Raw genomic sequence first — 12,959 nt, 5'->3', positions numbered from 1 at the left:
GTTTCCCCCCACAGCAAAATCTCTGGCATCGGACCTGTAGGTCTCAGCCTCATTCTGAAAAGGGCCGTTTACCCAGTCACAGGGTATCTAATCAATCATAGTAAATTTTAAAAATCAATTCGCCAGCCGCCAGTGTACTCCGTTCTCGAGCCAAGGTCTGGCTCACTTCACTTTCGCTGCTCTCGTCCAGTTCTCCCGTTCTTCCTCTCACTCACAAATACCCCACTCCATTTTTGAAATATTAAAAAATAAAGTAAAAATTCTACGGATATTTTAAAAAAATTCTCATGTAAGGGGACGAAGAGGAACTACAACGTTCCTGAACACCCCAGTTGGAGAGAGAACTCTTCTGATTTCTCTCTCTCTAAACTAAACCCCTGCCACGTTAGTTTGCGTTTGCGTTAGCAGAAGGAAAGTAAAGTTCGTGAAAGAGAAATTTGATCAGAGAAAAGCTAGTAAACGTAAAGTTAACCGTCGTAGGAATGGATGGTATGTTACTCTAATTACAGTTTAAAAGATATAAGGAGAGTAATTTGTCTCGTCAAAGGGTGTTCCATACTAATTGAATCCGACTGTGTTGACTTCGACAGTGCGCAGTGCGTGCTGTTCGTTTATTATTGAATTTATCACCACAAATCACAGACACTTACTGTAGAAGAATCCTTAACCCAATACACCCATGCATTTATATTATTCGAAAAGTAAGTTTGTGACAATATGAATTTAAAATTTTTGCATTTCTTTTAACTTTCTAACTGAGTTTTTGGAATAAAAGAGCTCTCTATCTTAGTCGCGTTTTCTTACCACCTACACAACCCTCTGAAAAAAAAATCGTAGGACCTAATGAAGTTTCACATTACTGCGTCGAAACGTCGTCAACGTTTATTCATTTCAGTAGAATGCTCTCCCTATATAACTAGAAACTAAGGCATCCGTCCTAAGTTTGGGGGGGCATAAGAATTAAATGTAGGGATTGAGCTAATAAATTAAATAAAAAACTTACATTTATATACATAATTTTATTTCACATATAATTTACTTTACAACTATATTATTTCACATCTACTTTATTCTACAATACAGAAATTGTGTTACAATTACTTTATCACATTTTTTTAATCCTGTCCACAATGTCTTTGCTTATTTGTACTCTGAGCGTTTCTTGATATATCATAATAGAAATTCTTTCTCCTTTTGGAGTCAAAGTGAAGAGATTTCATGGTGATCCTACTCTTAACAAATTGACAACGCAGAATTGGCCATGTCTAAAGTAAGGTGTTTTCATAAGTAGCCCTGTCATTTTAAGGGTGTGACCTTGTGCTTTGGTTTTTATTTTTCCGGGAAAATGCCAACATGTTTTAATGAAGGAACTCAAATATTCCAAGAAAATTCAATTAAATTTCAAAATAATAAAAAAATGTTACGAATAAAGACTGGTCGCAGACTGTGGAGTAATTAGCTAAACAAACATCTTTTTGCTGAGGGTGTGACCAGGTTGGGTAGGGCCGAGCAACCTTATGACATGACCCTTGATCCAATGTATCGTCCTAACAAGTTTGGTTGAAGTTGGTCCAAAGACCATGGTGTAGTTCACAGACAAATAAACAATTTTTTTATATTTATAAATATAGACTGGTTTTGTTTTGCGGAATGATTGAGACGAGATGCTAGTACTACTAATGGTATAATTATTCGAATTAGTATTCTCGTCTTTATGGGCTTGGCATGGCGAAGTGTGTTAAGGCGTGCGACTCGTAACCTGAGTGTCGCGGGTACGCATCCCCGTTGCGCCAAACATGCTCGCCCTTTCAGCCGTGGGGGCGTTATAATGTGATGGTCAATCCCACTATTTGTTGGTAAAAGAGTATCCCAAGAGTTGGCAGTGGGTGGTGATGACTAGCTGCCTTCCCTCTAGTCTTACACTACTAAATTAGGGACGGCTAGCACATATAGCCCTCGAGTAGCTTTGTGCGAAATTCAAAAAACAAACAAACTCATCTTTATTATGTATATTATTGTTTTCACAACGTTTCAACCAATAAATTGTCAACGAGTTATAATCTGCTAACAATTTTCTTAAACAAATAAATTGTAACTTAAAGTAAATATTAAAAAAAATAGCTCATAACTCATAGTTATAGCAATCTAATGCTTTTGAAAGTCGTTATTTTGTTTGTTTGTAGATATTCTTAAAAAATAAAACGTCATCAGTACGTCACACTAGAAAGCAACAATCCTTGTGTTAAAATGTTTAGACTGAGCAAACAAATATATATTTATTGGAAATGTTTTTATTCATTTTCAAGTCTTAATGAAGTTTCTTAATATTTTTTTAATTATTAATCTGACAGAAACTTAGTGTTAAATCTAGTAAAATGTTTGTGAAAAATAGTAATATCAATACTTAAGCGTATTGACGCATACGAGTTACAATTGTTATTGGCAAACAACATGACACGGGCTGGCGAGTACTACAGTGCAAACTATAAAGTTAAAATCTGTTTTTATACTGAGCAGATAGTCTTATAACAGGGTAGTTATGACGTAATGTGCCTTCTCAACCTGATGTATATACACGAAATTATTAACGATTGATCACATTTTTTTTTCCATAGCCATGAAGGACCAATTTGTAAAATGGCTGTTGAGGTTGGGACAACCGTGGCTGCTTACGTAGCACAAACACTGGAAACTGTAAGAACTACTAACAAAGAACGGGTAAGTTGTAACATAATACATAGAAAAAAATCAGATGAAGAATCTTGGGTTATCAGCATATTTTATCATTACCTGGTGTTAAGGTAAAGGAGCATTTAAACTTTAACAGACACAAATGCTGTAATAATTGAGGTACAAACTAATGTCACTAATTAAAAGCTAATACATTTTACTGGACATATGCTATCAACTGAATGTGGTGTATTTTATTTTTTAATTTTATCATGTTGATGCCTCTGATGGCAGAAACCACAATTGTAGAGAGTTAAGAGCAGTATAATTAATTGTCCAATTCCTTGAATTTTGTCTTCAAGTTGTTTGCAAGCACTGTACACAACACACTTACTTTCTTTATATTGCCACTTGTTTGAAATAAAAGCATTTTATTTTTCTTCATTTTTACAACAGTAAAATCTAACAGTAACAAAATGAGAAACGGCACCATTTCCCATTCGTAAAGTTCTTAAATATTTTTAGATGAATTCTGTGTAGTTATTCACACATAAATTCCATTATTATTATTATACTTTACTGTTTCTATTTTCTTGTATAAGTTGATGTCAATTATTATCTGATAAACCGCTTACATGACATGTGAGTTTCCTGCAGTAGACATATTTACATTTGTCATGAGAATTTATGTTCAATGATGATATGAAAATGTCTAATAAATAAGTAGCTACAAGGGTTCCTATTTTACTTGTATAAGTTATGAGCTTTTACAGGTTTGTTTTTTCGAATAAATAGTTTATTCAATAGGAGCCAGTAACTGATTTAAATGACGTTCGTGTATGTGGTTTATAAATTAATAGTTCCTGGGCAATGAAAAAGGTGTTGACTAGAAGCAATTGGCCATTCAAAATAATTTTGTGAAGTATACATAGCTTACTCGTCTCCTACATGACGTGTAATTCGTTCCACATCAGTAAATGAAAAATTAAAATAAAGCTCTTTTAAGAAAATTTACAAACTATTCATGTCTTACATGATATCTGTATCTATTAAACCATATGAAGCTCCTTATAACTAGAAACTTGTAGGATCAAAACAGTTTTTTTCACCGGTGATCCCAATACAGATTTAAAAAAAAAACATATAGAAAGCTTTACTGTCAAATGTCAGTGTCAGTTTTACAGGGGCCACATTCTTTGACTCGTTGGTGATACATTTAAACAATAAACGAACAGCACACAATCCACTTGCTTTAAAATGTTGGTGGGCTCAGCAGATAGCCCGATGTGGCTTTGATTTCTTTTAAATACATTTTAAATCATTTATGTGTGTTTATTTTCTTATAGCAAAGAAAATTCAACTTATGGTAACCTGGGTTACTATAATTATATATAGAGCTTTAAATAATTCTATTTTACGTCAGAAGTCCATACAAACTGATTCAGTTACCTTAAAACTCAATAAGATAAACTATCTATGGTGTTAGATTACATCAATGAAACTTACTTTAGAAATCGCCCGTCGCTACTAAATTATCAGTCACTCAATCTAAATCTAATTATCTCTTATTTAACTTTTCTTTTTTACTTCTACATTGTTAGACGCCTGTTTATAAATATTTTGAATAAGGCTTAAAACCTTCTATCTCTTTCTGGTAATAACAATATTACACAAAACGACAAAACTCTTCGAGTAAAATAACTTCAACAACACTAGGAAAGCCTAGTACAACAATTGAACTACGCAAACAACGTATGACTCGTACAGAGTTACAACCGAAACTTATTATAATTATCGCTTTTAAAATCATTAACTGTTAATACTCTTTTTATGAAAGTAAATAACCATTAAATATTAAATCACTAAATAAACTCAATAATTACTCTTATTTTAAAAGTATTCTATATCCAGCAGTCAGCATCAAGTAAATAAACATTCGAGTAATAATAGACTTCGAGTACAAAAATTATCAGATAACTTTCGTTCTAAAATTTTTTACATTTACAAATACCGATAAATCTTTCAAGTCTAACATTTTACAAGTTATACATGATTAAAACGTGGTAGTAGGAAATTTCTTAAATATTAATATTTAAATTATGGTCATTTAATCATTATAACCCAACATTAAGTATAACTTAAAACACTTTTCTATTATCGCATAACAAGGCTAAAAGTTATTACTGAAAAAACGTATGTTGGTAATCCTTTCTTTATTACAATTATCCAATATATACATATATTTTTCAGGATCCTAGATTCCCCGATGGCGTACTTGTTGACCCAGAATTGGCTGTTTTCGTTTTAGCACATCCCATTAGACTGTCTAATGGAGAAGTGACAGGAAAGTTTGATTTTGCTTACTCATTTTTAACATAGGCCTCTCGTATCTCATTAGTTTAAGCTCTCTCTCTCTTTTCGTGGTTTAAACGTTATGTGTGATTTACCTCAGTATTTCTGTTTTTACTTTTCATAAGTGTAATTCTATTCAAATATATTATCTAAGTATTTCTGTTTTTACTTTTCATAATTAATGCTCGCCCTTTCAGCCGTGGGGGCGTTTTAATATGACGGTCAATCCCACTATTCGTTGGAAAAGAGTAGCCCGAGAGTTAGCGGTGGGTGGTGATGACTAGCTGCCTTTCCTCTAGTCTTACACTGCTAAATTAGGGACGGCTAACACAGATAGCCCTCGAGTAGCTTTGTGCGAAATTCAAAAACAAACAAACATAATTAATGTTCTCTTCTATTCAGCCCACGGTTGAAAGGGCGAGCATGTTTGGCGCGACCGGGATGCGAATCCGCGACTCTCAGATTAAGAGTCGCACGCCTTAACACGCTTGGCCATGCAGGGCCCTGTTCTATTCTAATACATTATCTCAGTGTTTCTGTTTTTACTTTTTATATTTATAGTCCTATTCCAATATATTATCTCAGTGATTCTGTTTTTATTTCTTATAATTCTAAAGTGATGCAGACTTTCTCAGTATTTCTGTTCAAATGTTTTACAGTTTTCACATCATATATATTGAGTACTTCCGTAATACTTTCTTTCGATTATCTTTTTATTTATCATAAGCTTTTGCTTTTCATATCTTAATGCTTTTGTCTTAGTATTTTATTATTTTATTACATTTTAGTAGCTTCGTTAACCGATTTTATGACTTTTGTTTAACAAAAAACGTATTATAACTTATCGGGGTTCCGATATCACTCAAGGTGTTCTGACGTTTTTTTGAATTGTAGATGGTGTTGAAATACTCAGCTGTGACTGTTGTTTCGTAACCTAAAGAATATGAAGTAATGCTAGATTTATATAGCTTATTACTTTTTAATGGTAGTCAAAGGTTTTATAATTGATCGGATGTTACCTTTTTGTCAGTGAGAACATATATCACACTATGCAGCTCTAATTCATTAACATGAAGTATCTTAACCCGTTTTCCTTCATGAAGATAATAATTGGTTGAATAAATTTAATGTGTAAACTGAAAAATATATTAATCTAAGAATACAAATTACCATTAAGCATCATTAAGTTATTGCTGCAAACTAAAACAACGTCTAAACTCTGTCAACCTAAAGACGACCTAAGAAGATCAAACATTATTCTGTACTTTATTTTAATTAAAGTTTTAAGACCCGTACTACCCATCTTTAGATATATATGTAATTCATTTTAGGTTGCTATTCATTTTTCAGTCATAACTAACTTGTTCCATTGTTTATCTAGGTGTCCTAGAATTATACAAAAAATCGGAAGATGGCTCATTTCACGAGGAAGACGAAGAGGTTCTAGTAGTCTGTTGTTATTTTGCAATAATTTTGTAAACTCTAAAAACAAGCGTAAATACGTTTATGCAACAAATGTCATATTTTTATATATAGTATTGACGTACAACTAACAGCTGTATGTATTAAGTGTACTGAGAAACCTTTCACACCAAATATAATTGTAGATAGTATTACAGCCATTTTACAGGAATTTTTAAACAGCCAGTTCGTGAAAAACGTAGCTTTTTTGCATGTTTTAAACCAAATTTTGAAAGTTCATTTCTAGATCTATTTTATTTGATTCTTTGGCATTTATGTTGAGAAGATCGGTATAATATATGAAGAATGTATTAAGATAATGTTTGATGTGTCTTTTTGTCGTGGAAATATTTTTTGTGGTCATTTTCAGGGGAATATCTATCATTTGAAAGCACTGCATACAAAAGTAAATGTAGATTGGGGTATATTCAAATACAGTAAAGCATTATATGCTGTTTTAAGTTCAAAACATGCATATTTATGCTATTATAAGAAAAAAAAGAAGAAATAGTGTGTTTAGTACCAGCATGTACGAAAGCTATATTAGCTACTGGGATACCATAACAAAACATTGTACAGACAAGATAAATAAACGGTATAAATGTTAGACTTATACAGTAGGAAGTATGCCAGTCGTTTTATGTAGGATACGAAACAACGAAATATTTAATAAAACTTGCTTGTCTCTTAGAAATGATTCATTAATGTTACTTATGTGTACTTTCGACCAAATAGCTGCTTCAAAAAATTACGTTTTCCCGACAGCTCTGTGAAACAGTTAAGTAGAAAATCTTATATTCCTCAACGTGTAAACTTCGATTTAGACAAATCTACATTGTCAGTACCAGTTCGAGCTTCACCTGACAGCATTGTGCTTACAGTGCAAACCAGTTTATTACTGGTTTTAGTTTTATTACGTGTTACGTCACTGGCACAAACTTCTCTATCCCCTCCTACTGAGCAATGCTGTACTAACAATTCACAAAAATATACGCTGCTGTTGTTGCTGTTTGGTAAACAGTGGCGTCGCGTAGGTCTTTATCGCAAGGCCTGGCATGACCAGGTGGTTAAGGCGCTCGACTTGCAATCTGAGGGTTGCGGGTTCCAACCCCTGCCACACCAAACATGCTTGCCCTTTTTAGCCGTGGGGACGTTATATGTTATGGTCAATTCCACTATTCGTTGTTAAAAGAGTAGCCCAAGAGTTGGCGGTGATGACTAGATACCTTTCTTCTAGTCTTATACTGCTAAATTAGGGACAGCTATCAGAGATAGTCCTCGTGTAGCTTTACGCGAAAATCAAAACAAACCAACTTTATCTCAAAAACGTATAGAAGTTAGTTATTATTTCAGTGATCTGCCTGTAATCATGTGAACACCTGCTCTACCCCACTGAACATTTATGGGAATTATCAGCCACAACCTAGTCGAAAACGCTTTGATTTCCTACTTATAATGACCATTATTTTTACCACGTGTTTGGGGTGCCAAATGTTTGAAAGAATAACTGTGTTAGTCAAATCAGTCATCTTACTAAATATATTACATCTATAGATTTATAGCTTTCATTTACACGTTAATGGCACCGAGTTTTCTTCGTTGCTCGTATTTTTACTGCTAATGTGTCTATTCCTTAAATCTCTAATACAAAATATATATATAAATTGTGTCAGTGTGTGTAGGCACAACTGCTTTTCAGTTTAGAAATTGATTTATACTTACAAAGCATGCATCATAACATATTTATTTTTTAACTGAGGAAAACTACGTAAAAGGCAACTAATCATATTTACAATCTGTATAGATATTAAATCTAACACACTATGCCTATATTTTCATTTTTCTAATTGTTTATTGTGTATTTTTCATTGTTATTTGGCGCAGTTATTGATGTTGTAGTGATACTGAACTGGGTAGTTTGCTTGAAAAGTAGGAAGTAGTTTTAGTACATTATGTAGCTTTATGTTTCATTTTTTTTAGTATACATTCTAACTAACTTTTATAATTTGGCAGAAGTTTACATTTATTAAGAGTTAAAAATGAAACATAAAGCTACATAATGTACTAAAACTACTTCCTACTTTTCAAGCAAACTATCCGGTTCAGTACAACTTGACAATAATCCTGTATCGTAGATTCCGATGTAAAACTCTCATGTTCAAGGCACATCCCTCCACTATGCTGTTTTCCGTAATATGTCTCAGGATAACGGCATATATTCACACAGAAATATATAGGTGCTGGATCCAACGGCTTGATCGATATCTCTGTATGTGGAATAGAATGGATACACGCTTCATTTCCCAGCTGCTTAAGATATAAGGCCATTGAACAGGTATATTGCAGAAGCATCTTCCTCACACGTGACTTATGTCAGTTTTTCTGGTGGAAAGTCTTCTTGATTATGTTGCTTACATTTCGTGGATGACTTATGCCAATTTTGTTTTAAATATTTTATTTTAATAGTAACTATATCCAATGTTACTACTTTTAATTCAGATTTTATAACTGTCCACAATTATCATTACTGGCCGTTAAAAAAGCTCTGCTTTGCAAACATCAATGATATTACCAAGGAAGTTTGTGTGTTGTTGTGTTTTCATTAAAGAATACTGGTAACTGAGAGAAAGGTTATGAGGAAGATAAGATCTCGAACTGAATTTCAACTTGCTTAAGCTCTTCTAACTACTTTTATAAACAACAAATACGCTCTTATATAAATATACAGTAACGAAAGAGTCCGCTATAAGAACAATCTTTTCTCTTTTATTGTTTGAATGAGGGAAGAGCGCACTCTGCCACGATCTACGCTGGACCCACCTATGTATACACATATTTTAGAAACACGATATTCTTGCTTTGTTTATTTATTCACAACTGTAATGGAAAAATCGAATAATAACTTGTGGATCGCGTCGAGGTTACTCCAAATTATTCGAATATAGTATTCTTGTGCACTAACTTTGACTGTTATAACCAGTTACATTTCTGAAAAATAAATAAATATTTGAGGATTCAGAGAACAATTGAAACTGTAAAAGCACCGTCCGTGAAAAGAAATAAAACGAAAAAGATATTTTTAAATACCAGTTTTATCATAGTTCTTATAATAATATACACTGAAATCATATGTATTGTTGATAAGACTTATAGTTAACAGATGTTTTGTATAGATACAAGAGCTACTTATAATTAACAGCTGTCTGTTTTAAATTTAGTGGTAATATATAATTAATAGGCGTTTTCAGAAAATATAGTTGTAACGTTAATTAACAGGTGTGTAGTAGTTTATAATTAACAAGTATCCTTTAAGTATATAATAAACACGTACCGTATTTTTTCGGTGCAGGTTATCAACAGTTATCTAGTGTGGGGAGGAATTGCTCTTCATTATGCTGAGGCATGTATAATCACAAGTTTGTATTAAAAATAATAATTAAGCAGAATATCCTTAAGATATTCGGTCTCAATATCTGAATATTATTTATTAGGACACTTATGCGTACATACTAAAGATATTTTCCATATGAAATATTTCTTGCATACCAAAAAGGTTATAAAGATCATCTTTAAATTGAGTGATTTATGCTTACAGGAATGTTATAGAAGCTAAACCAAATCTAGATATCCCCTGGTGTTGAAAATTATTTTGTTATTAATATTTATTAAGTGTAAAGAAGAGAAAAATAGTTGATTGTTTTGTTGTTTTTTATTGTAAAAATCAAAGATTGTTTACATTTCTCAAAACAATTTCTTTAACCCAAAATGTATCGCTATATTTGTGAAAATAAAAAAAGTATTGAAGCCTTAATACCATGAAACAACACATATACATCACTATATTTCAGCTTTTCCATATTCTTCACTCGATTCTAATTATTTGTTTAAATAGTATCTACAATACATGTTTTCGATACAAAGTGAGACCTACTAAATATTTATATTTCAAGATGTATGGTAACATGGCACGTCAACGCAAACTGAACAACTTCCTCTTGGCTGTAGTCAGGTAAGTTCCAGTTTTTAGTACGCGGAAGCACGTTTCACTCAGTTTTTTTAGTTTAGTACGGATTATTTTCGTTACACACTATTACTATTAGAGGTTTTTGTGCTCAGCATTATGTTGTTTTTATTCATAAGTCAAATGAATCGTTATACACACACACACACACATATATATATATGTAATTTTTAAAAGAAAATTGTGTTGATATCCACTAATATTATATTTATACAGAAGTCTTCGCTTGTATTTACATCAGTCGCTGATAATATGTTACAGCATTATGTTTGAAAGAAGTCATCGTATGTTTGATGTGTATAAATCTAGCCCGTCTGAATGGAGATTTATTTTCATGTATGACAACTTTATTATTGTTTCTGCAATAAACATAAACTTGACCAATGTACTCCTTTAGTCATGCAAGCTTTTGGAATTAAAATTCAAGATTTATCCATTCTTATATTAACGAAGAACATACCGAACCATATTTGAACAAAGTAAGTGTAACAGTTAAATACTTGTCTGCAACCCTAATTTATACGAGTGCAGGGACTGGACAAAATGTGGCTCTCCTTAAAATGTTCTTAATTTGTTATATCTTTTATTAGATAAAAGAACAATATGTAAAAGTATATATTTTTTGAACACACTCGATAATATTTATTTAAATATTATCTCAGATTCTAAATTTAGCACTGGTTTTCGTAAATATCTGAACTTTTCATGATTCTAGTTACATGTTATCATAAAAATTGTTGTGCACCTGCTGTAGTTTCTTAGATATTCTTATTCCATTTAGCATACAGAATGGTCAAACAAGTTTCTCTGCAATGATCAGACATAAAAATGAAACTTCAAACAACACAAACCAGTTTCACAAGTTAATATTTAGATTGCATCTTCTGGATTTCATTACTGCTTTATATCGACGTGGCATGCTTTCAATGGGTTTGTGCAGGTATTCTTGAGTGACTGACTGCCATCCTTCTTCTAGTATTTCAAAAATTTCATCTTCTGTGTTTGGCTTGAGATCTTTCTTTAATTAGTTTTTCTCAGCCCATAAATTTTCAATCGGATTGATTAACATGGCCATTCCATAATATTAATTCTTTTGTTTCTAAGATATCGTTTAAACATTTTACAATTGCAGAGAAACGTATTTAATCATTTTGTAGACTAATTGGAATAAGATCTAAGAAACTACAGTAGGTGCACAATACTTTTTATGAGAAAATATAACTAAAATCATTAAACGTTAAGATGTTTACAAAAGCAAGGGTTAAAATTATGATTCGAGATTATATTTAAACAAATCACACCAAGTGCGTTGGACAAACATATTACTTTACATACTTTTCTGTTATCTAATAAAAGATATAACAAATTAACAACATTTTCAAGGGCGCCACTTTTTGGTCCACCCGTGTATAAATATCTTGCATTATAGAAGAATTTCCATAAATGCAATATTGTATTTTATGAGTAGTAAATTTGTTACTGGTAGTACACTAATGCTATAAATACTATGATTCATATGCTGGTACTGGATCCACAAATGACTTGTTTAATCCAATTTCAGCTGCTTCTCTCTTCTTGAAGTTGAATGTAACTTTATTAAATTTGTATGATTCTCATTGGACTTTATGTCTTTTAAATAACATTTTGATAATGTACTTTAAACAATGATGCTGTTTGTTTTATTTTTAGGTCCATTTTTCAAGACATGATCACCATGGACTCTGTGATTGTTAAAATCATGGTAAGACTATATAATTTAATCTATAAATGTAAAATTTAGCGATAACAACAGCAATGTACAAACAAGATGAATAATTCATGAAATAAATCAAAATTTATCGTTATAAAAATATTTAAGGTACCAAGCATTTCTTCAATTAGTTGGAAACTCTAACACAGTTAAATGTACACAATACTCATGTGATACAGTAGTGTGGATGGATTTTTGCTTAAATTAATACCATAGAGGAGAGATAATCTATCACTTTTAACCTTCTACTGAAGAGTGTGATGGAATTAAAAGTTTACATAGAGTGTAATTAAAAACAAAAATATTTGGAAGATAATTTTATGTTACTAAAATAAAAATATATGAACTAGAATTGATGATAATTTTCAATTTAATGAAGTTATGTAATATTAAAGATTCTATGTGGGTATTTAGTTTGTTTGAAATTAAGCACAAAATACAGGCTGGGCTATCTGTACTATGCACACGACGGGTTTTGAAACCCAGGTTGTAGCAGTGTAAGTCTGCAGACATTCCACTGCGCCACTGGGAAAAAAATTAAATGGGAGTAAAAGCACACTACGTATTCAGGTTCATAATAAATTGATGATTAAAAACAGAATAAAATATGTGACAAAGTGGTATTTGAGAATACGTGCACATCATTCTATTATTGTAAAACATGAAATGACTACAATACTCAATGAGTTTGCCAGTTGAAAGGGA

General features: G+C 31.9%; 2 protein-coding genes across 2 annotated transcripts in view; both read left to right on the top strand.

Moving 5' to 3' along the window:
• Nucleotides 1–5,116, top strand: part of LOC143230420 (uncharacterized) — a 34,205-nt gene extending 29,089 nt beyond the window's left edge. Inside the window, exons 8-9 of the mRNA XM_076463943.1 lie at nt 2,616–2,718; nt 4,921–5,116. Coding sequence (XP_076320058.1) covers nt 2,616–2,718; nt 4,921–5,049 — 232 coding nt within the window. The 3' untranslated portion in view covers nt 5,050–5,116. The remainder of the gene's footprint in view (nt 1–2,615; nt 2,719–4,920) is intronic.
• Nucleotides 5,117–6,391: 1,275 nt separating this feature from the next.
• LOC143230419 (putative 3',5'-cyclic phosphodiesterase pde-5) overlaps nt 6,392–12,959 on the top strand; it is a 43,999-nt gene continuing 37,431 nt past the window's right edge. The window contains exons 1-4 of the mRNA XM_076463942.1: nt 6,392–6,462; nt 9,833–9,883; nt 10,434–10,492; nt 12,194–12,245. Of these exons, the coding sequence (XP_076320057.1) occupies nt 10,434–10,492; nt 12,194–12,245 (111 nt within the window). The 5' untranslated portion in view covers nt 6,392–6,462; nt 9,833–9,883. The remainder of the gene's footprint in view (nt 6,463–9,832; nt 9,884–10,433; nt 10,493–12,193; nt 12,246–12,959) is intronic.

The sequence above is a fragment of the Tachypleus tridentatus genome, chromosome 10 (assembly GCF_004210375.1).
Source record: "Tachypleus tridentatus isolate NWPU-2018 chromosome 10, ASM421037v1, whole genome shotgun sequence".
Lineage (NCBI taxonomy): Eukaryota > Metazoa > Arthropoda > Merostomata > Xiphosura > Limulidae > Tachypleus > Tachypleus tridentatus.
The sequence above is the reverse complement of the archived record's forward strand: the minus strand, read 5'-3'. Positions and strand labels throughout refer to the sequence as shown.